General features: G+C 46.8%; 1 protein-coding gene across 1 annotated transcript in view; it reads right to left on the reverse strand.

Annotated features, from left to right (window-relative positions):
• Window positions 1–25,195, reverse strand: part of NPAS3 (neuronal PAS domain protein 3) — a 1,714,960-nt gene that overhangs the window by 1,260,825 nt on the left and 428,940 nt on the right. Inside the window, exon 2 of the mRNA XM_086936951.1 lies at window positions 13,807–14,051. Coding sequence (XP_086793077.1) covers window positions 13,807–14,051 — 245 coding nt within the window. The remainder of the gene's footprint in view (window positions 1–13,806; window positions 14,052–25,195) is intronic.

A 25,195-nucleotide genomic window follows, 5' to 3' on the forward strand; every position in this document is an offset into this window, starting at 1 on the left:
ATTTTTATCACTGATAATGTTAACATTAATGATGTTATTGCTGATGGATGTTATTGCAAATGTAAGTTATCACTAATGATGTTTTCGCTGATGGAATTATCGCTGATGGACCTTATCGCTGATGAATTTTATCACCTTTGACGTAAACATTGATGATGTTATTGCTGATGGATGTTATTGCTGATGGATATTATCGCTCATGGATGTTATCGCTGATGTATATTATCGCTGATAGACGTTATCGCTGATGGATGTTATCGCTGATGAATATTATCACTGATGGATATTATCGCTGATGGATGCTATTGCTGCTGGACGTTATCACAGTTGGATGTTATTACTGCTGGGCGTTATCGATGATGGATATTATCGCTGATGAATTTTATTACTGATGATGTTGACAATGATGATGTTATCGCTTAAGGATGTTATCGCTGATGGATTTTATCACTGATGGATATTATCGCTGATGGATGTTATCGTTGATGGATATTTTCCCTGATGGATATTATCGCTGATGAATTTTATTACTGATGATGCTGACATTGATGATGTTATCGCTGAAGGATGTTATCGCTAATGGAAGTTATTGATGATCGTGTTATCGCTTATGGATGGTATTGCTGATGATGTTATCCTTAATGGATATTATCGCTAATGGACGTTATCGCTGATGATGTTATCGCTGATGGACTTTATCACTGATGATGTTATCGATGATGAAATTTATCACCGTTGATTTTTTTCACTGATGATGTTAACTTTAATGATGTTATTGCTGATGGATGTAATTGCAAATGAACGTTATCACTGATGATGTTATCGCTGATGGAATTATCACTGATGGACCTTATCGCTGATGAATTTTATCACTGATGATGTTAACATTGGTGATGTTATTGCTGATGGATGTTATCGCTGATGGACGTTATCGCTGATGGATTTTATCGCTGATGGATGTTATCACTGATGGATGTTCTTGCTGATGGATGTTATCGCCGATGATATTATCGATGAGGAAATTTATCACTGATGAATTTATCGTTGATGGATATTATCGCTGAAGGATATTGTTGCTGATGGATATTATCGCTGATGGACGTTATCGCTGATGGATGTTATCGCTGATGGATGTTATCGCTGATGGATATTATCGCTTATGGATGTTATCGCTGATGGATGTTATCGTTGATGGATGTTATCACTGATGGATGCTATCACTGATGGATGTTATCGCTGATGTATATTATCGCTGGTGGACATTGTCGCTCATGGATGTTATCGCTGATGGATATTATTACTGATGGACGTTATCGCTGATGTTATCGCTGATGGTGGTATCGCTGATGGACGTTATCACTGATAGATATTATCACTGATGATGTTAACATTGAGGATGTCATCACTTCTGGATGTTATCGCTGATGGATGTTATCGTTGATGTATGTTATCGCTGATGGATATTATCGCTGATGGATGTTATCACTGATGGATATTATCGCTGATGGATGTTATCGCTGATGAATATTATCACTGATGGATATTATCGCTGATGGATGTTATCGTTGATGGATATTTTCCCTGATGGATATTATCGCTGATGAATTTTATTACTGATGATGTTGACATTGATGATGTTCTCGCTGAAGGATGTTCTCGTTAATGGACGTTATTGATGATGGTGTTATCGCTTGTGGATGTTATTTCTGATGATGTTATCCTTGATGGATATTATCGCTAGCGGACATTATCGCTGATGATGTTATCGCTAAAGGACTTTATCACTGATGATGTTATCGATGATGAAATTTATCAATGATGATTTTTATCACAGATAATGTTAACATTAATGATGTTATTGCTGATGGATGTTATCGCAAATGTACGTTATCACTGAAGATGTTATCCCTGATGGAATTATCGCTGATGGACCTTATCGCTGATACATTTTATCACTGATGATGTTAACATTGGTGATGTTATTGCTGATGGATGTTATCGCTGATGGACGTTATCGCTGATGGATTTTATCGCTGATGGATGTTATCACTGATGGATATTATCGCTGATGAATTTTATTACTGATGATGTTGACATTGATGATGTTATCGCTGAAGGATGTTATCGCTAATGGACGTTATTGATGATGGTGTTATCGCTTATGGATGTTATTGCTGATGATGTTATCCTTGATGGATATTATCGCTAACGGACGTTGTCGCTGATGATGTTATCGCCAAAGGACTTCATCACTGATGATGTTATCGATGATGAAATTTATCAATGATGATTTTTATCACTGATAATGTTAACATTGATGGGTGTTATCGCTGATGGACATTATCGCTGATGGATTCTTTTGCTGCTGGACGTTATCACAGTTGGATGTTATTACTGCAGGGCGTTATCGATGATGGACTTTATCGCTGATGGAGGTTATCGCTGATGGATATTATTACTGATGGATGTTATCGCTGATGGATATTATCGCTGATGGATATCATCGCTGATGGATGTTATCGTTGATGGATATTATTGCTGATGGATGTTATTGCTGATGGATATTATCCCTAATGGATATTATCGCTGACAAATGTTATCACTGATCATGTTAACATTGATGATGGTTTTGCTGTTGGATGTTATCGCTGATGGATGTTATCGCTAATGGACGTTATTGATGATGGTGTTATCGCTTATGGATGGTATTGCTGATGATGTTATCCTTGATAGATATTATCCCTAATGGGCGTTATCGCTTATGATGTTATCGCTGATGGACTTTATCACTGATGATGTTATCGATGATGAAATTCATCACTGATGAACTTTTTTCACTGATGATGTTGACATTAATGATGTTATTGCTGATGGATGTAATTGCAAATGAACGTTATCGCTGATAATGTTATCGCTAATGGACTTTATCACTGATGATGTTATCGATGATGAAATTTATCACTGATGAATTTTTTCACTGATGATGTTAACATTAATGATTTTATTGCTGATGGATGTAATTGCAAATGAGCGTTATCACTGATGATGTTATCGCTGATGGAATTATCACTGATGGATCTTATCGCTGATGAATTTTATCACTGATGATGTTAACATTGGTGATGTTATTGCTGATGGACGTTATCGCTGATGGATTTTATCGCTGATGGATGTTATCACTGATGGTTGTTATTGATGATGGATGTTATGGCTGATGGATGTTATCGCTGATGGATTTTATCGCTGATGGATGTTATCACTGATGGTTGTTATTGATGATGGATGTTATCGCTGATGGATGTTATCGATGATGACATTTATCACTGATGAATTTATTGTTGATGGATATTATCGCTGAAGGATATTATCGCTGATGGATATTATCGCTGATGGACGTTATCGCTGAAGGATGTTATCGCTGATGGATATTTTCGCTGATGGATGTTATCGCTGATGGATGTTATCCCTGATGGATATTATCGCTGATGGATGTTATCGCTGATGGATGTTATCGTTGATGGATGTTATCACTGATGGATGTTATCGCTGATGTATATTATCGCTGGTGGACATTGTCGCTCATGGATGTTATTGCAGATGGATATTATTACTGATGGATGTTATCGCTGATGGACGTTATCACTGATAGATATTATCACTGATGATGTTAACATTGAGGATGTCATCACTGCTGGATGTTATCGCTGATGGATGTTATCGTTGATGGATGTTATAGCTGACGGATATTATCGCTGATGGATGTTATCGCTGATGAATGTTATCGCTGATGGACGTTATCACTGATGGACGTTATCACTGATGAATGTTATCACTGATGATATTATCGCTAATCGACGTTATCACTGATGATGTTATCGCTGATGGACCTTATCGCTGATGAATTTCATCACTGATGATGTTAACATTGATGATGTTATTGCTGATGATGTTATCCCTAATGGACGTTATCGCTGATGATGTTATCCCTGATGGATAACATTGCTGATGATCCTTATCGGTGATGAATTTTATCACTGATGATGTTATCCCTAATGGACGTTATTGCTGATGATTTTATCACTGATGAATCTTATCGCTGATGATGTTAACATTGATGATGTTATTGCTGATGTTATTGCTGATGGATATTACTGCTGGTGGATGTTATAGCTGATGGATATTGTTGCTGATGGACCTTATCGCTGATGGATATTGTTGCTGATGGACCTTGTCACTGATATTATCTCTGATGCATCTGATCCTTAATTGCCTTTCTTGTGATGGCTGTTGTCACTTATGGACAGCTTCCAGGAGACAACCAAGTGTACAAACTGGTCCAAGAGCCTAACTGCCAGATGGAACTCAGAGAAACATTTCACCAGATCTCAACACAGCACAAAACTAGTAACCAGGGACCTGTCCCCACCTCTTATTGGCTACTGTAGCTCACTCTCTCCAGCTTCTGTGGAGCACTACACCAGGTCCAGGTCCTGCAGGGTGAAGCATCTCGAGCGGGTGGTTCTTACCTCCTCGGTGCTGACGAGGCTCCACTGGCTCCTTATCTACAGCATAAGAGAGCTTCATATGCCTCCTCGGCACATGGCGGACTCTCGTGCACGTTCCTGGCCTATCATTAAAAGACTGGGTCCAGTCCAAGGACGCTACTATAGTTTATACTCTCCTGCATGGTTTGCACTACATAATCGCACAGATTTGGAAGACATGGCTTCTCTGTACAGGAACGAGCCCTTTGACAGTCATTGGACACCCATTCTCTTCACAGAGGGTTTTACAGGTGGTTTGTACCAGCAGTGCAAGCTTCACCCCCACCACTGCTGAATTCCTTCACACCAACTAAGCATTGTGGAACCTGGTGCACTGCTGGCCTGCTCACTCCACCTTGAAGAAACAGATATGAGCCTGCCTGGCCCACTCAGCCTTGAGACAGCTCGGTGCATGAGAGGTAAGTGCACAGTCACTCTGGAAGGATATTGGTGCACATGGGCCTCCCCCTCCCAGCCATGAAGCAACTTGGTTCATACGAGTAACCACCACTCAGCCCTGAAGCAATCTCGGTCACACAATATACGACTACTCAGCCCTGGTGCGCGTCTGTCCGTTACACTCAGGCATGAAGTGGCCGGGTGCCCTACGAGCCTAAACACAAGCATTACACTCGATAACATTCATTGCTATATGTGGGCTCATTCATCTGGTTGTAGGTGCCTACTGGCATGACTGACAGAACAGTTGTGCACAGACATAATAGAAAACAAGCATTAGGAAAGCCAATAGTTTTCGTCTTGTTGACTTATTGGCTCTGCCAATGTTTTGGGTTGATGCTGTGCAGCAGTGACAAAAAAGGTGCAATGAAACACCCATTCCCACCAGTTGAGTAATTCTGAGATGTGCATGGAGGTTGACATAGGAGCATGATAACAGAACGACTCTGTGGCATATTCTTTAAAAAAATTAATTTTCTATCAAAGATGGCGGAAACTAAGCATAGGCGGAAAATCCGTTTCGCTCGCGGATTTTGCGGATTTTCGAATCTCCCGCAAAATCCGCAAATCCGCGAGCAGCGGATTTTATGGCTTGCTCACACTGTTCGCGTGAGTTCGCGGCTTCCCAGTACAACTTCGCGCCCCGCGAATAAGCGCAAAATTGCAGAAATACGATCTTAGCAAAACTGAAACTACTTACCAGGTTCAAAAGTTCAGGCTCATCATTAGTAGCCATTTCCTGTAGTGCTTCCTGAGGGGCCCCTCCAGAGTTCAGTTGCCAGTTGCAACTATTATGTGACCCTGCTCTGAACCTCAGAATAGTTACACATATGCCACAAAGTTCCTGAATTACAGCTAAGGGAGACAAGCAGGAACCAGGCTGGAAGTTCAAATCCATTAATCAGCCCCTAATTCATTATTGTCAGTTGGGGCAGGGCAGGTGTTGTAACTAATTTTGCAACAATGAAAGCACTTAGCAAGTGCAAAAGATCACTAATCAGGAAGCACTAAGGAAGCAGGTGCCAGCTAAAAAATTATTCTGTGACACATTAATCAGCCCCAAATTAATTCAGGTAACTTGAGGCAGGGAAGGTGTGCTTGCTTTGCCACAATAATGTACACTGACTGGACAACCAGAGGGTGCTGTGATGAAACAGAGGGTGGCATGGGTGGGCCAGAGGGTGGCATGAGTAGTCAGAGAGTGGCAGTGGTGACAGAGAGTGGCAGTGATGAAGAAGAGTGTCCCAAACAGGCTGGACACGTAGAAACAACAAGTTCGCGAAACTTGCGACCCGACAGGTAAGTTCGCATTTGCGAAATTGTACAAAACCCTCGCGAACTGGCAGAAACCCGCGCGAACACACAAAAAAAAATCCGCAAATTTGCGAGAATTCGCGGATTTTGCAAATTGCGAGTTCGCAAATCCGCAAAATTCGCGAACGCGAGATTCGCAAAATTTGCCCATGCTTAGCGGAAACTATTTAGATTGAAAAGTTAAAAAAATATATCATTTTTTTGTGAAAAATCTATTTTCTGATAGTTTAGTGGCCCCACAGCGAATGGCGGGTATCAGGCTCTCCAAGCAACTAAAATAAAAAAAAAATTTTAAAAATGACTGTGAGGATAGAGCAACAAGTATTGGGCAGGTGTGAATGAGCAACAGGTGTACCAGAAACTGCAGTTTAGGAATTGGAGCGGCCCAGCAGAAAATGGCAGCTGCCGGGCCTATAAAAAAATGCAAAATAAACAAAAAATAGCACATCGATTTCAAGGACCGCAAAGGGTAGAGCAGCATTAGAGCAGCACGTGAAGGGGAAGCAATAGAAGGTGAGAATTTGAGGGAGTGAGCAGTACATTAAAGAGAGCAAAAAAAACATGTGCTCTCAGGGAGTGCTTAATCAAATTGGAAAAAGTAGTACCCTAAATGTGAGCAGTAGAAGGATACAAGTCAGCCAATCAACACAATGGTAAAGAGGTTCCTCTCTTGGGGAAAAGAAGCAATTCATTAGATAAGAAGCAAACAAGAGCGACGTTAAAACTAACCAATGTCTTTTTTTACAAACAGACAGCTACTGGCTGCCTTGTAGATTATACCTGCATACTGACAAATCAACAGTCATTTACCAGACCAAGCATTGGCTGAGGCAGAAACATTGTGAAACACCAACTGAAGGTTTAACCTTAAAGTACAAACTTTGTCTGCTCAGCGGTTGTGTGTGTTTTTCAGTTACTTTTACGAGTAAAGTAATATTATCCAATCCAATCCAAACTTCTTTACTTCGGTCCATGGACCATGAAAGAACATTGTAAAACAACATACAATGTATAAAAACAGATTTAAGAACTAAAATTAAATAAAACTCAATAAAATTGATACACCCTCGGATTAAAAAGAGTCGATCTACATTAAGATCATTACTGGTTTCTTAAAGAGCCTTGCACGCCCACCACATAGAAAATAAACAACGAGATACAGCATAAACAGTTGGCATTTGGGTATTATGTTTCAGCAGCCTAAAAGCTTCTTCATGGCGCCTTGTGCCTAAGTTGCTACACAACTGTTCCAACCATCTTTGTGTATTTATTTTGTATCCAGGAAAAATGAAAAATACGTGGAGTTAGGTCTCCTCTTCTCAACCGCATGCGGGGCACCCCAGAGCAAAGCTACCAGACCATTTGTTGCAAAATGCACGCAGAGGGAGGGAGCCGTGCCTGAACTGTAGGTAAAGCTTCCTAGCTGCGGCCGGTTGTATATCGTCTAAGCAAGACTCCAGATTGTAGGTGTTCTTTGTTTTTAGGAAATTGACTGTCAGAGTGCTGCAATACTCCTTAGGACATGTAAATTACAATGTTGCTTATATATGACAGTGTTTCCACCAATTGTCACAATATAGTAAAGATGAGTCCTTGTTCTTGTAATTCAGTTTCAAATTTATTCCTGTTCACTGGAAACTCTCACACAGCCGACACGTGTTTCGTCGTAAATTGGAATGTAACCCATGACTTTTTCAAGGCTATTTCCAGATCTGTTCTCTCTTTAGTGTAATGCGGTGATAATTCCGACCCGCATATGGGCTCTACAGGGGTCATCCGTTGTGTTTTCTCCAGGTGAATTATTTGCCTAAATATGGCTCAAATATGGTCAAGGTGGCTTACGTCAGTCCAAGTAGTTTCTTGGAGTTCCCCGTGCAATCGCAGCTTGTCCGCTCGAGTACGTACTCGAGCGGACACGCGTCAGATGTGTGAGAGTGTCCAGTGAACGGGAATAAATTTGAAACTGAATTACAAGGACTCATCTTTACTATATTGTGACAATTGGTGGAAACACTGGCATATATAAGCAACATTGTAATTTACGTGTGCTAAGGAGTATTGCAGTTTTGAGGCAGTAGCCGAATTTTGGAGGGAAAAAAGTGGTTCCTTCCACCTTGTAGCACCGTCGAATAGTTCAGTACTCAATATACTGTGATACTTTCTAAGTGGCGCCAAGCAACCTATATTAAACCACTATCAGTCCATTTGACTGTCAGAGTGCTGACACCAGAATTCTCATGGAGTTGGGCAAATGTACTCCCCTGTAGCTATTAACTACTTGAATATGCGAGATTGCATTACATGCTACCCCAGGTTGCTCCATAGACTGTCTCGACCTATAGCATGGAAACCTTCCTTGATGTATGCAAACCATGACAGCTTACTTATACCCGGAAACCCCAAGATTTTTTGCAATTCTATCCTATATTCGGCCAATTCAGGGGTCACCAATAGAGGCCGCCAGAATGTTAGGGGTCTGCAGTAATGTTATTATTACTTTTTTACCCTAATTATAATAAATGATACTTTGAAATGACAAATTGTATTAATTAAGTATCTAACAACATTATTAAACCCCTTGCGCACTGCGCAAATGCCCCTGCGGTGCGGGCGAATTAATGAGTGGGCGGCGTTCGGACGGCCCCCGGCCGTCCTCCACACACGCCCACTGGCCGTTCGAAGCACTCAAGGGGTTAAAGATAAAAAATACACACTGTGCACCCTAAACTAGAAAGAAGAGAAGATACAGCAACTAGAATCAATAGCCTGGAGGCAGTCCACGGAACCTTTAGTGCGCTTGCTCCTTTCAAACCGGCAGCTCCTTCTGGGAGCTGCTGCTGTCCTTCGAGACCCTCTCCCACTCATCTCTGGTGGTCCAGGGAGAAAGCATCACTGCTCTGCTGCTTGACTGCCCTTCTGTCTCTCTTTCTGCTTATTTGCTTTTCCCTCTCTCTCCTTTACTGCCATTTTAGGCTTTGCTTCCTCTGTTCTTTTTTCATTTTCCTCCTGCTTTCTCCTTTGTTGCCCCTGCTATCCTCCGCAGCCCTGCCCCCTCCAGTGTCCCTTCCCGCTCTCTTGTTTTCCCACCTCCCAGCTTCCCAGCTCTCCCAAAAGCAGCTTTATTCAATGGCTGCCGATGTGAAGCCATGGGTAGTGGGCGTGCTGCTTGCGCGCCACTGGAGTGACAAATGCAAGACTGTCTGCGCCTGGACCACACCCAGCGCCAAGGACCCTGGTTATCGGACCTTCCACCATCCTCCTCACCCTCAACCCTGGAAGCCATGCCGCCTGCCACCTAGCATCATCAAAGAAGACCCACGGACCCATAGCCCACCGGAACTGTAACCACGTCTTCACCCACACCAACAGGCCAGCTCCTCTGGTCACCCTGCCGGCCAACTGCGCACCCGACCGCATCAAGTGCATACTCCTCAACGTGCGATCCCTCATCAAACACGCCATGGAAATCTGGGACCTCCTCAATGCCACCTCTCTTAACATCCCTTTCTTCACGGAAACCTGGACCAACCCCAACACCAGACCAGACATTGCCATCGCCATCCCGACAACTACATAATCACAGGGAAAGTCTGCCACAACCGCCCAGTAGGATGCATCGCCATTGCCCACAAGAACAACCTCCGACTAACCACACAGTCTAACAACCCAACAACAACCATGGAACACCTCCACTTCCAGATCCAGAACAACCCTAACACGACCCTCCACAGCACCCTCGTCTACCAGCCCCCTGGCCCCGACCACCCTTCACCGACGCCATTGTAGACATCATTGCACACCGAGCTCTCACCTCCACCAACTACATCCTACTCGGCGAACTCAACATTCACATAGACAACCCCAGTGGCCAGAACACTGCCTCCCTACTGGAGAACCTTACCAACATTGGACTCAAGCAGCTAGTCACTGCACTGACCCACACAGTCGGACACATGATCAACCCCGTTTTCTCTACAAGCAGAGACTATCAGCTACAGCCACACCACCGAACTCCCCTGGACCGACCACCACTGCTTGCATCCCGCCTTCGCCACACCCACAATACACCACTACTCTCATCGCCCCCCCCATCGCAGCTGGGGCAAGGCCACCAAAGAACTTCTCACCAATTCCTTCAGCACAACCATTCCACCAACGCCAGCTGATACCAACACCACAGCACGCTACCTCCAACGATGGATATTCGACTGGGCCACCTCTACGGCACCCCTCAAGAAGATACCAGGCAAGTAAAACTCTAAGAAAGTCAGCTGATTCACTCCCACCCTCCATGAGCCTGGACGCACCTGCAGACGACTCGACAAGAAATGGAGGAACAACAAAATTCCAGAAAACCACGCTACCTTCAAATCCACCGTCAACCCACACCACCTCCTCCTCAAAACCAGAAAGAAAATGGCCTTCCAAGACAAGACAATGCCAATGCACACAACAGCGAAGAACTCTTTGCCAGTGTCAAGGAGTTTGCCAGGCCCAACAGCGAGATTACATATGTTCCACCCTCACAAGACCTCTGTAACAAACTCTGCACTTTCTTCCACCACAGATCTATGACAGCTTCAACGCCCTAGACCCAGCCACAATGCCAGCCACCACCACACTCAATCATGCTGCACCCCAACAGATCGTGCTCAGCTGGACCTCACTCACAACAGAGGACACACTCAAGACCATTAAGAGCGTCCACTCAGGAGCCCCGTCAGATCCTTGCCAGTATTACATCTTCTACAGGGCAGCCACCGCCATCATCCCCCATGTGTGCCGCACCATCAACTGCTCCATCAAAACCGGCACCTTCCCCATTGACTGGAAAGACACTGAGATAAACCCCCTGCTGAAGAAGCCATCATCAGACCTGACAGACCTCAAGAACTTCAGACCCAATTCCCTCCTCTCCTCTCCGGCCAAGCTCATCGAGAAGGCCATCAGCGCCCAACTCTCTGAGTTTATCGAATTAACCATGTCCTGGTTAGCTCCCAATCCAGCTTCTAAAGCAACCACAGCACGGAGACCATACTCCTCGCCGCCACTGACGACATCTGCTTCCGCCTCGAATGGGTCGACACCGACATGTTTCAGCCATGGGGTTGCTCTTGCGACTCTGGTGGCCTTCTTCAGGGCTGTGGTGCATTCAGGATCCGGAGAAACCTCAGCAACGCCAGACAAGACTGTCTTTAATTTAGGACTGCTAGTTCTCCTACCGACTATCAAGCAAATTACAGCAAGACATAACCCCTGTAGAGAACCCCGCCTAGAGTGCACAAGAACATTAAATGAGCAGAAGAGACAGCTATCTAGAGAACAGCATTTCAAAATGGGACTGGAGTGAGCTGTATGTTACTACATTGAGGACTACTGCCTTAACCTCAGACCACATAAGTGCCACTAAGCGCGTCTCTACAACCACATTGGTAAAGTATAGAAATTAGCTACTGCATGCACCCTAGATATCAACTTTACTCCTGCATTGACCTTGATCCTACACCTAACCCTATTCCTTACACTAATCATGGCCCTGGGCTTAAAGCTTACATTTTCATAACCCTAGTTCTAGCAACATCTCCATTCTTTTCCCTTAACCTTACCCCAACAGTCAGACTTCCAAAAAGCTTATCCTATTCCCTGAATATAACTTACCCCCAACTCTAAGCATTAAACCAGTGTGTAGCCTAATGGTAGTCTAATCCTGATATTAATGCAAAGGCTTACTTTTATTCCAAACTTTAGACTGACATTAACCTAAACCTAAACTTCCTCTTCGTTTAACCTGAGACTTAGATACGCATAAACCTTACTCTTATTCCAACCTTACGAATGATATTAGCCGAAATCTAAACTCTTATTCCAACCTTAACACTGATATTAACCTAAACCTTACTCTTAGTCCAACGTTAAGACTGAGATAAACAGGAGCATAAGCCTTACTCTTATTTCAACTTTAAGACTGAGATAAAACTAAACCCTACTATTGTTCCAGCCTCAAGACTAATATTAACCTAAACCTAAACGTGACTCTTATTCCAACCTTAAAACTGAGATAAACATAAACCTAAATCTTTAGATAAACCTACACCTTTCTCTTATTTCAGCCTTAAAACTGATATTAACCTAATCCTAAACGAGACTCTTATTAAAGCCTTAAGACTGATATTCACCTAAACCTAAACCTTACTCTTATTTCAACCTTAAAACTGAGATATACCTAAACCTTATTCTCATTCCAGCCCTAATCATAATACTTACCTAAACCTAACCTTGATTTTTATTCCAACCTTAAGACTGATATTAATCTAAACCTTGCTCTTTTTCCAACCTTAAGACTGATATTAGTCTAAACCTTACTCTTATTCCAACCTTAAGACTGATAATAGTCTAAACCTTACTCTTTTTACAACCTTAAGACAGATATCAGTCTAAACCTTGCTCTTATTCCAACCCTAAAACTAAGATAAACCTAAACATTATTCTTTTTCCAACCTTAAAACTGACATACACCTAAACCTTTCTCGTATTCCAGCCTTAAGACTGATATATACCTAAACCCTACTCTTATTCCAACCTTAAGACTGATATTAATCTAAACCTCACTCTAATTCCAACCTAAGACTGAGTTACACATAAACCTTACTCTTATTCCAACCTTAAGACTGATTTAAACTCAAACATTATTGTAACCCTAAACCTTATATCCTGTTCCTAAATGTAATCTAAGCAGTAACCCTACCCTCCAACGCTTGTTTATCAAAATCTTAAATGTAACCCTATACCCAACCCTAATTGCTCGCTTTACCATAAATTTAACCAATACCTAAACCTATCTAACTCAACGCTACCCTGAACAAAACCCCAACCAACCCCTATCTCTAAACTCTATCTGTTATCCCTCACTGATGCAGTGACATTATCAAGAGCAGGAATGTTGATGTAGTGCCTCCCATGTAGTGGAAGGCTGATGTAGTGGATTCTAGGTAGTGAGTGTGCACCCTGGAGAGAAGCACAACTGAGCTGTGAGAAACCAAAGGAGTGCCGCGATGCGTAACCAGAGTGGAGTGCCCACCGGAGTGCAACGACACAGAATGGGCTGTAGAAAACCCCTAGAGTGAAGAATCAACTAGAATCGAAAGACTCTTTCTTCCAGACAGTGAGATTTAACTGGACTGGAGAGACCCCATTGATCACAGAGACTCATAAATTGACAAGAGAGACACCGTATAGATCAGAGACACCTGACCAGACATGACAGGCACCCTATAGAGTAGAAACACAAGACTGGACTGGCGAGACAGCCAAGAGCAGTGGCAGCAAACTAGCCCGCAAAAACATTGAGTTTGAAGAGTGAGTGAGACACACACAGCCATACACTCACTTTCTCTCAGCCTCCCTCTCCATCCTTCTCTTTGACGGACCTCTCTATGAGGCCCTAGCCAGATACGTGCTGGCCTACATGAAACTCACTCTGAGCCCTTACCTTTGACTGAGGTATTTGGAGGAGGACCTTCCATGCGCAGGTTCCATGGAGGGTCTCCCTGGTTGGCGAAGTCCCTCATCTTCAGATAGCTGATGGTCAGTCGGATGATGGAGGCCTTGTCAAGCTGGCTGGTGATAGCAGCCGGGAGCGGCAGCAGCTTGGCCAGCTCATAGAACTCAAAGTTCTCCTTGCCTCGGCGGGAGCGGGCAGCATCCCTCGACTTCTCCTTCCGCAGCGCCTGCAAACTGCAACCAGAGAGAGGAGCCATTGTTAGCAGCCGCCATCTTGGATCTGCTTCAACCATCTCACATGCACCGATACGGCTGTGATTCGACGGACAGGCAGATACCCAGAGTTATCACATACATTACAGGGATAGAGTGAGACACCTATACATAGAAGAGGTATGCAGACACCCTGGGCGAAATCTAAATTAAACCAGCGTAATTTGAATAATTACAGGAATTTTGTGTTACCTTTGTTATGCAAATTTATGTCATTACGCAACTTTTTGTAATTACACATTATTTGCTGTAAAAAATTTACCACAAATGGAGCCTTTTACTGTAAAGATTTATTGCAAATGCACAGGAACAAGAGAATGAGAGAGTATGTTGTTTGTCATGCTTTGATCAAATGTGTCCTTGGTCCAAAAATGTATGCGAAGACGCATTTAGCACTAAAATATAGCACAAAATGACAGATTTGCCTTTTGCGTGTTATGTATAACTAGGCAAGGTTTTGATGAATTTGATGTAATTACATGCAAGCAAACTATGTCAATTTCACACTTGCCTCGTGCGCAGCTACTGTAGGAAAATCCACTTTTTTGCATGATTCCTCTCATGTGCCTCGGCTGGATCTTGCTTCTTCCGCTCACACCCCTCTCTCCAACACATGCTTCTTCCTGTCACACACCTCTCTCTGGCTCACACCCCTCTCTCCCACACCTGCTTCTTTCTCTCACACACCTTTCTCTCTGACTCTCACCCCTCTCTCCCACACCTGCTTCTTTCTCTCACACACCTTTCTCTCTGACTCTCACCCCTCTCTCCCACACATGCTTCTTCCTGTCACACACCTCTCTCTGGCTCACACCCCTCTCTCCCACACCAACTTCTTCCTCTCACACATGTTTCTCTCTGGCTCAAACATCTCTCTCCCACACCTGTTTCTTCCTCTCACACATGTTCTTGCCCCTGTCTCTCCCACACCTGTTTCTTCCGCTCACACCCCTCTCTCCAACACTTCTTCCTCTCACACACCTCTCTCTGGCTCACACCTGTCTCTCCCACACTTGCTTTGTCTCCTCACACAGCTATCTCTGGCTCACCGCCTCCTCTCCTCCACTTGCTTCTTCCTTTCACACACCTCTTTCTGGCTCGCACCCCTTTCTCACCATTTGCTTTGTCACCTCACACAGCTATCTCAGACTCACACCCCTCTCTCACACACCTTCCACTTTTTCCCATGTCTGCCTGTCTCTGGCACATCCCTTCTCTTACACACTTGCTTCTTCTTCTTCTCACACACATCTGACTCTCATCCCTCTCTCCCACACTTGCTCCTTCTTCTCACACACCTCTCTCTGGCTCACACCTCTCTCTCCCACATCTATTTCTTCCTCTCATACACCTTTCTCTCTGGCTCATGCACCTCTATTCCACATGTGTTTCTTCCTCATACATGCCCCTGTCTCTCCCACACCTGTTTCATCCTCTCACACACCTCTCTCCCACACCTGCTTCTTACTCTCACACACCTCTCTCTGGCTCACACCCCTCTCTCCCACACCTACTTCTTTCTCTCACACACCTTTCTCTCTGACTCTCACCCCTCTCTCACACACCTGCTTCGTACTCTCACACACCTCTCCCTGGCTCACACCTCTCTCTCCGACACTTACTTCTTCCTCTCACACACCTTTCTCTCTGATTCTCACACTTCTCTCCCACACATGCTTCTTCCTCTCACGCACCTCTCTCTGGCTCACAATCCTCTCTCCCACACCTACTTCTTCCTTCCACACACCTCCTTTCTCTCTGACTCACACCCCTCTCTTCCACACTTGTTTCATCCTCTCACACACCTCTCTCTCACACTTGCTTATTCGTCTAACACACCTTTCTGGCTCACACCTGTTTCTCCCGTACTTGCTTCTTCCCCTCACACACCTCTCTGTGGCTTACACCCCTAACTCTCCCACACTTTCTTCCTTTTGCCTCATCTGCTTCTTTCTTGCTTATCCTGTCTCTCCTACACCTGCTTCTTCCTCTCACACACCTCTCTCCGGCTCACATCCTTCTATTCCATAATTGTTTCTTCCTCTCACGCATCTCTTTCACATCTGTCCCTTCCACGCCTGCGTCTTCCTCTCACACACTTCTCTCCAGCTCACTCCCTCTCTCCAATACTTGGTTCTTCCCCTCAAACACCTCTCTCTGGCTCACGCCTTCCTCTGACACCCGTCTATTTCATACTTGTGTTTTCCTCTCACACACCTCTTTCACACCTGTCCCTCCCATACCTGTTTCTTTCTCTCATATTCCTCTCTCTGGATCACACCCCTCTCCCACACACATGCTACTTCCTCTCATATCTGCATCTCTCTGGTTCACACCCCTCTCTCACACTCTGCCTTCCACTCACTTCCTTCTTCCTGCCACTTCTGCCCTCTCTAAGACCTACCTCTCTACACCAGCTGCTTCTTTCTCTGGCTAAGCTCAACCCCATAACCGCACCTGCACTTCACCCCCTCACCTGTCCCCACACCTGCACTTCACCCCCTCACCTGTCCCCACACTTGCTTTCATTCTCTCCCACATCTGCTAGAATCTTTGGCCGACTTCTGCCTCTAATCTTCCTCACTTGCCTCCCTCATAACCCCCACCTCCACCCATGTCTCTACCACGGTCGCTGTCCACGTGTGTCTTTCCTCTCATGTGTGCTTCTCTGTAAGACCCATGTTTCCTTCATTCCTAACTCTCTCTCCCATATCAGCTCATCTCTCCCTGCTTCATTTCTGAGCCATCTTGGCGGATGTGATACTCCATCACAAATCTGGTGGATATCCTGTCCACCGTTTTACAAGTTCTAAAGGATATAATGTCCACCGTTTTACAAGTTCTAAAGGATATAATGTCCACTAAAGGATATAATGTCCACCGTTTTACAAGTTCTATAGGATATAATGTCCACCGTTTTACAAGTTCTATAGGATATAATGGAATTGTAATTTGGCGGATGGGATTCCCATTACGTTTGTGACGGAGTAACCCTGCCCGCCAAACTCACATACAGACCCTTAGTCTCTCGTTTGCCCTCCCTCGCTTCTACTTTGTAGAGATGGGCAAGACAACTAATTAATAGGGAGGGAGAGCCAGGGGCCTGGCTCGGCTCTGAGAGGCTGCGTACGAGCCGAGCCTTGAAAAGATTCGGCATGCAAATCAAGCAATAGATATCACATAAACATATAATAAACTCTCTCCCAAAGACACAAGTGCTTCCGTAACCTGCTGTAGGCTTTCACCTCTAGCACATCAGATGCTATCTCTGCCCTGGGAAGCATTTACAAAGTAAAGTGATCTTTCTTAAACGTGCGCCCCCAGGCGGCAATGTCACTCGTGACCTAACAGCAAGTCAGTTGACACACGAGCCCTGGACATGGCTTACATTCTTATTAGGTATGAAGCCACATTGCAACCTGGTGAATCAAACGCAGGAGGTTTTTGTACAGCCACATCCGGAACTCACAAAGGTTTGTCTTACTTACTTTATTTATATAGCGCAAACTTGACCCGGTATTGGGTATCAGAGCGCTTTACATAGCACCAATTGCGTTACATGGGGACACATTCATATTTGTTAGGCGCTGGAAAATTAAGTGATTTGCCCAGAATCACAGGATGTTCAGCGTCATTGCCGAGACTCGAACCCAGTTCCCCAGATTCAAGGTTTACTGCCCGAGCCGTTAGGCCAACTCCACACGTCCAAATGAACACAAAAAAAGGAGTATCAGTGAAATAAAATATTTGCTGAGAATCATCCAGTTTCATCATGAGGGTCATCTGGGGTTAATCCCGGGATTGTTGGTTTCACAGCGTGCAACTCAGGCATTAGAGGGCGCTCTCTCACTCACCAGTGCACATCTAGGTCTGGGCAAAAATGTAATTACACCAGAGTCATCAGAGTCATTTGGGGAATTTCAAATTACTCTTTTGCTGCAAACTTGCTGAAAATTATGAAATTCAGTCTGTTTATAATTATGAGTAATGGGGCACAAACGTCCTACAGCAGGCGCACAGGAACCATGAATTTAGTGTGCGCGAGCTCCTCGCTGCCGCAGTTAATGTTCTGTTGCATTCAGTACTATCTCTGTGGTGCAAAATGCATCCTCGGTCACTTCTGGATGTTGGGGGGCATTGTGCAATGGTGCAAAATGCATCCTGGGGTCACTTCTGGATGTGGGAGGCATTGTGCAATGGTGCAAAATGCATCCTCAGTCACTTCTGGATGTGGGGGGCATTGTGTAATAGTGCAAAATGCATCCTGGGGTCACTTCTGGATGCGAGGGGGCATTGTGTAATGGTGCAAAATGCATCCTCGGTCACTTCTGGATTGGGGGGGCATTGTGCAATGGTGCAAAATGCATCCTGGGGTCACTTCTGGATGTGGGAGGCATTGTGCAATGGTGCAAAATGCATCCTCAGTCACTTCTGGATGTGGGGGGCATTGTGTAATGGTGCAAAATGCATCCTGGGGTCACTTCTGGATGTGGAGGGGCATTGTGCAATGGTGCAAAATGCATCCTCGGTCACTTCTGGATTGGGGGGGGCATTGTGCAATGGTGCAAAATGCATCCTGGGGTCACTTCTGGGTGTGGGGGGGGTATTGTGCAATGGTGCAAAATGCATCCTGGGGTCACTTCTGGGTGTGGGGGGGTATTGTGCAATGGTGCAAAATGCATCCTCGGGTCACTTCTGGATGTGGAGGTGCATTGTGCAATGGTGCAAAATGCATCCTGGGGTCACTTCTGGGTGTGGGGGGGGGGTATTGTGCAATGGTGCAAAATGCATCCTGGGGTCACTTCTGGGTGTGGGGGGGTATTGTGCAATGGTGCAAAATGCATCCTGGGGTCACTTCTGGATGTGAGGGGGCATTGTGCAATGGTGCAAAATGTATCCTGGGGTCACTTCTGGGTGTGGGGGGGTATTGTGCAATGGTGCAAAAGGCATCCTCGGGTCACTTCTGGATGTGGGGGGGCATTGTGCAATGGTGCAAAATGCATCCTCGGGTCACTTCTGGATGTGGGGGGGCATTGTGCAATGGTGCAAAATGCATCCTCGGGTCACTTCTGGATGTGGAGGTGCATTGTGCAATGGTGCAAAATGCATCCTGGGGTCACTTCTGGGTGTGGGGGGGGGGGGGTATTGTGCAATGGTGCAAAATGCATCCTGGGGTCACTTCTGGGTGTGGGGGGGGGGGGGTATTGTGCAATGATGCAAAATGCATCCTCGGGTCACTTCTGGATGTGGAGGTGCATTGTGCAATGGTGCAAAATGCATCCTGGGGTCACTTCTGGGTGTGGGGGGGGGTATTGTGCAATGGTGCAAAATGCATCCTGTGGTCACTTCTGGGTGTGGGGGGGGGGTATTGTGCAATCGTGCAAAATGCATCCTGGGGTCACTTCTGGATGTGAGGGGGCATTGTGCAATGGTGCAAAATGCATCCTCGGGTCACTTCTGGATGTGGGGGGGGGTATTGTGCAATGGTGCAAAATGCATCCTGGGGTCACTTCTGGGTGTGGGGGGGGTATTGTGCAATGGTGCAAAAGGCATCCTCGGGTCACTTCTGGATGTGGGGGGGCATTGTGCAATGGTGCAAAATGCATCCTCGGGTCACTTCTGGATGTGGGGGGGCATTGTGCAATGGTGCAAAATGCATCCTCGGGTCACTTCTGGATGTGGGGGGGGGGTATTGTGCAATGGTGCAAAAGGCATCCTCTGTCACTTCTGGATGTGGGGGGGCATTGTGCACTGGTGCAAAATGCATCCTGTGGTCAATTCTGGATGCGAGGGGGCATTGTGCAATGGTGCAAAATGCATCCTGTGGTCAATTCTGGATGCGAGGGGGCATTGTGCAATGGTGCAAAATGCATCCTCGGGTCACTTCTGAATGTGGGGGGGGGTATTGTGCAATGGTGCTAAATGCATCCTGGGGTCACTTCTGGGTGTGGGGGGGGGGTATTGTGCAATGGTGCAAAAGGCATCCTCGGGTCACTTCTGGATGTGAGGGGGCATTGTGCAATGGTGCAAAATGCATCCTCGGGTCACTTCTGGATGTGGGGGGGGGTATTGTGCAATGGTGCAAAAGGCATCCTCTGTCACTTGTGGATGTGGGGGGGGCATTGTGCACTGGTGCAAAATGCATCCTCTGGTCAATTCTGGATGCGAGGGGGCATTGTGCAATGGTGCAAAATGCATCCTCGGGTCACTTCTGGATGTGGGGGGGGGGTATTGTGCAATGGTGCAAAATGCATCCTGGGGTCACTTCTGGGTGTGGGGGGGGTATTGTGCAATGGTGCAAAAGGCATCCTCGGGTCACTTCTGGATGTGAGGGGGCATTGTGCAATGGTGCAAAATGCATCCTCGGGTCACTTCTGGATGTTGGGGGGGTATTGTGCAATGGTGCAAAAGGCATCCTCTGTCACTTCTGGATGTGGGGGGGCATTGTGCACTGGTGGAAAATGCATCCTCGGGTCAATTCTGGATGCGAGGGGGCATTGTGCAATGGTGCAAAATGCATCCTTGGGTCACTTCTGGATGTGGGGGGGTATTGTGCAATGGTGCAAAAGGCATCCTCGGGTCACTTCTGGATGTGAGGGGGCATTGTGCAATGGTGCAAAATGCATCCTCGGGTCACTTCTGGATGTGGGGGGGGTATTGTGCAATGGTGCAAAAGGCATCCTCTGTCACTTCTGGATGTGGGGGGGCATTGTGCACTGGTGCAAAATGCATCCTCGGGTCAATTCTGGATGCGAGGGGGCATTGTGCAATGGTGCAAAATGCATCCTCGGGTCACTTCTGGATGTGGGGGGGGTATTGTGCAATGGTGCAAAATGCATCCTGGGGTCACTTCTGGGTGTGGGGGGGGTATTGTGCAATGGTGCAAAAGGCATCCTCGGGTCACTTCTGGATGTGAGGGGGCATTGTGCAATGGTGCAAAATGCATCCTCGGGTCACTTCTGGATGTGGGGGGTATTGTGCAATGGTGCAAAAGGCATCCTCTGTCACTTCTGGATATGGGGGGGCATTGTGCACTGGTGCAAAATGCATCCTCGGGTCAATTCTGGATGCGAGGGGGCATTGTGCAATGGTGCAAAATGCATCCTCGGGTCACTTCTGGATGTGGGGGGGTATTGTGCAATGGTGCAAAATGCATCCTGGGGTCACTTCTGGGTGTGGGGGGGGGCATTGTGCAATGGTGCAAAATGCATCCTCGGGTCACTTCTGGATGTGGGGGGGGTATTGTGCAATGGTGCAAAATGCATCCTCGGGTCACTTCTGGATGTGGGGGGGGTATTGTGCAATGGTGCAAAAGGCATTCTCTGTCACTTCTGGATGTGGGGGGGCATTGTGCACTGGTGCAAAATGCATCCTTGGGTCAATTCTGGATGCGAGGGGGCATTGTGCAATGGTGCAAAATGCATCCTCGGGTCACTTCTGGATGTGGGGGGGGGTATTGTGCAATGATGCAAAATGCATCCTGGGGTCACTTCTGGGTGTGGGGGGGGCATTGTGCAATGGTGCAAAATGCATCCTCGGGTCACTTCTGGATGTGGGGGGGGGTTATTGTGCAATGGTGCAAAATGCATCCTCGGGTCACTTCTGGATGTGGGGGGGGGGTATTGTGCAATGGTGCAAAAGGCATCCTCTGTCACTTCTGGATGTGGGGGGGCATTGTGCACTGGTGCAAAATGCATCCTCGGGTCAATTCTGGATGCGAGGGGGCATTGTGCAATGGTGCAAAATGCATCCTCGGGTCACTTCTGGATGTGGGGGGGTATTGTGCAATGGTGCAAAAGGCATCCTCTGTCACTTCTGGATGTGGGGGGTATTGTGCAATGGTGCAAAATGCATCCTGGGGCCACTTCTGGATGTGGGGGGGGGGCATTTTTCAATGGTGCAAAATGCATCCTGGGGTCACTTCTGGATGTGGAGGTGCATTGTGCAATGGTGCAAAATGCATCCTGGGGCCACTTCTGGATGTGGGGTGGGGGGCATCGTGCAATGGTGCAAAATGCATCCTGGGGTCACTTCTGGATGCGAGGGTTCATTGTGTAATGGTGCAAAATGCATCCTGGGGTCACTTCTGGATGTGGAGGGACATTGTGCAATGGTGCAAAATGCATCCTCAGGTCACTTGTGGATGTGGGGGGGCATTGTGCAATGGTGCAAAATGCATCCTCAGGTCACTTGTGGATGTTGGGGCCATTGTGCAATGGGGCAAAATGCATCCTCTGTCACTTCTGGATGTGGAGGGGCATTGTGCAATGGTGCAACATGCATCCTCAGGTCACTTGTGGATGTGGGGGGGGGCATTGTGCAATGGTGCAAAATGCATCCTGTGGTCAATTCTGGATGCGAGGGGGCATTGTGCAATGGTGCAAAATGCATCCTGTGGTCAATTCTGGATGCGAGGGGGCATTGTGCAATGGTGCAAAATGCATCCTCGGGTCACTTCTGAATGTGGGGGGGGGTATTGTGCAATGGTGCTAAATGCATCCTGGGGTCACTTCTGGGTGTGGGGGGGGGGTATTGTGCAATGGTGCAAAAGGCATCCTCGGGTCACTTCTGGATGTGAGGGGGCATTGTGCAATGGTGCAAAATGCATCCTCGGGTCACTTCTGGATGTGGGGGGGGGTATTGTGCAATGGTGCAAAAGGCATCCTCTGTCACTTGTGGATGTGGGGGGGGCATTGTGCACTGGTGCAAAATGCATCCTCTGGTCAATTCTGGATGCGAGGGGGCATTGTGCAATGGTGCAAAATGCATCCTCGGGTCACTTCTGGATGTGGGGGGGGTATTGTGCAATGGTGCAAAATGCATCCTGGGGTCACTTCTGGGTGTGGGGGGGGTATTGTGCAATGGTGCAAAAGGCATCCTCGGGTCACTTCTGGATGTGAGGGGGCATTGTGCAATGGTGCAAAATGCATCCTCGGGTCACTTCTGGATGTGGGGGGTATTGTGCAATGGTGCAAAAGGCATCCTCTGTCACTTCTGGATATGGGGGGGCATTGTGCACTGGTGCAAAATGCATCCTCGGGTCAATTCTGGATGCGAGGGGGCATTGTGCAATGGTGCAAAATGCATCCTCGGGTCACTTCTGGATGTGGGGGGGTATTGTGCAATGGTGCAAAATGCATCCTGGGGTCACTTCTGGGTGTGGGGGGGGGCATTGTGCAATGGTGCAAAATGCATCCTCGGGTCACTTCTGGATGTGGGGGGGGTATTGTGCAATGGTGCAAAATGCATCCTCGGGTCACTTCTGGATGTGGGGGGGGTATTGTGCAATGGTGCAAAAGGCATTCTCTGTCACTTCTGGATGTGGGGGGGCATTGTGCACTGGTGCAAAATGCATCCTTGGGTCAATTCTGGATGCGAGGGGGCATTGTGCAATGGTGCAAAATGCATCCTCGGGTCACTTCTGGATGTGGGGGGGGGTATTGTGCAATGATGCAAAATGCATCCTGGGGTCACTTCTGGGTGTGGGGGGGGCATTGTGCAATGGTGCAAAATGCATCCTCGGGTCACTTCTGGATGTGGGGGGGGGTTATTGTGCAATGGTGCAAAATGCATCCTCGGGTCACTTCTGGATGTGGGGGGGGGTATTGTGCAATGGTGCAAAAGGCATCCTCTGTCACTTCTGGATGTGGGGGGGCATTGTGCACTGGTGCAAAATGCATCCTCGGGTCAATTCTGGATGCGAGGGGGCATTGTGCAATGGTGCAAAATGCATCCTCGGGTCACTTCTGGATGTGGGGGGGTATTGTGCAATGGTGCAAAAGGCATCCTCTGTCACTTCTGGATGTGGGGGGTATTGTGCAATGGTGCAAAATGCATCCTGGGGCCACTTCTGGATGTGGGGGGGGGGCATTTTTCAATGGTGCAAAATGCATCCTGGGGTCACTTCTGGATGTGGAGGTGCATTGTGCAATGGTGCAAAATGCATCCTGGGGCCACTTCTGGATGTGGGGTGGGGGGCATCGTGCAATGGTGCAAAATGCATCCTGGGGTCACTTCTGGATGCGAGGGTTCATTGTGTAATGGTGCAAAATGCATCCTGGGGTCACTTCTGGATGTGGAGGGACATTGTGCAATGGTGCAAAATGCATCCTCAGGTCACTTGTGGATGTGGGGGGGCATTGTGCAATGGTGCAAAATGCATCCTCAGGTCACTTGTGGATGTTGGGGCCATTGTGCAATGGGGCAAAATGCATCCTCTGTCACTTCTGGATGTGGAGGGGCATTGTGCAATGGTGCAACATGCATCCTCAGGTCACTTGTGGATGTGGGGGGGGGCATTGTGCAATGGTGCAAAATGCATCCTCAGGTCACTTGTGGATGTTGGGGGGCATTGTGCAATGGTGCAAAATGCATCCTCTGTCACTTCTACATGTGGAGGGGCATTGTGCAATGGTGCAAAATGCATCCTGGGGTCACTTCTGGATGGGGGGGGGGCATTGTGCAATGGTGCAAAATGCATCCTGGGGTCACTTCTGGATGTGAGGGGGCATTGTGTAATGGTGCAAAATGCATCCTGGGGTCACTTCTGGATGTGGAGGGACATTGTGCAATGGTGCAAAATGCATCCTCAGGTCACTTGTGGATGTAGGGGGGCATTGTGCAATGGTACAAAATGCATCCTCAGGTCACTTGTGGATGTTGGGGGCATTGTGCAATGGTGCAAAATGCATCCTCTGTCACTTCTGGATGTGGAGGGGCATTGTGCAATGGTGCAACATGCATCCTCAGGTCACTTGTGGATGTGGGGGGGGCATTGTGCAATGGTGCAAAATGCATCCTCAGGTCACTTGTGGATGTTGGGGGGCATTGTGCAATGGTGCAAAATGCATCCTCTGTCACTTCTGGATGTGGAGGGGCATTGTGCAATGGTGCAAAATGCATCCTGGGGTCACTTCTGGATGTGGGGGGGCATTGTGCAATGGTGCAAAATGCATCCTCGGTCACTTCTGGATGTGGGGGCATTGTGCAATGGTGCAAAATGCATACTCTGTCACTTCTGGATGTGGGGGGACATTGTGCAATGGTGCAAAATGCATCCTCGTTCACTTCTGGATGTGGGGGGCATTGTGCAATGGTGCAAAATG

Source organism: Lissotriton vulgaris, chromosome 9 (assembly GCF_964263255.1).
Source record: "Lissotriton vulgaris chromosome 9, aLisVul1.2, whole genome shotgun sequence".
NCBI lineage: Eukaryota > Metazoa > Chordata > Amphibia > Caudata > Salamandridae > Lissotriton > Lissotriton vulgaris.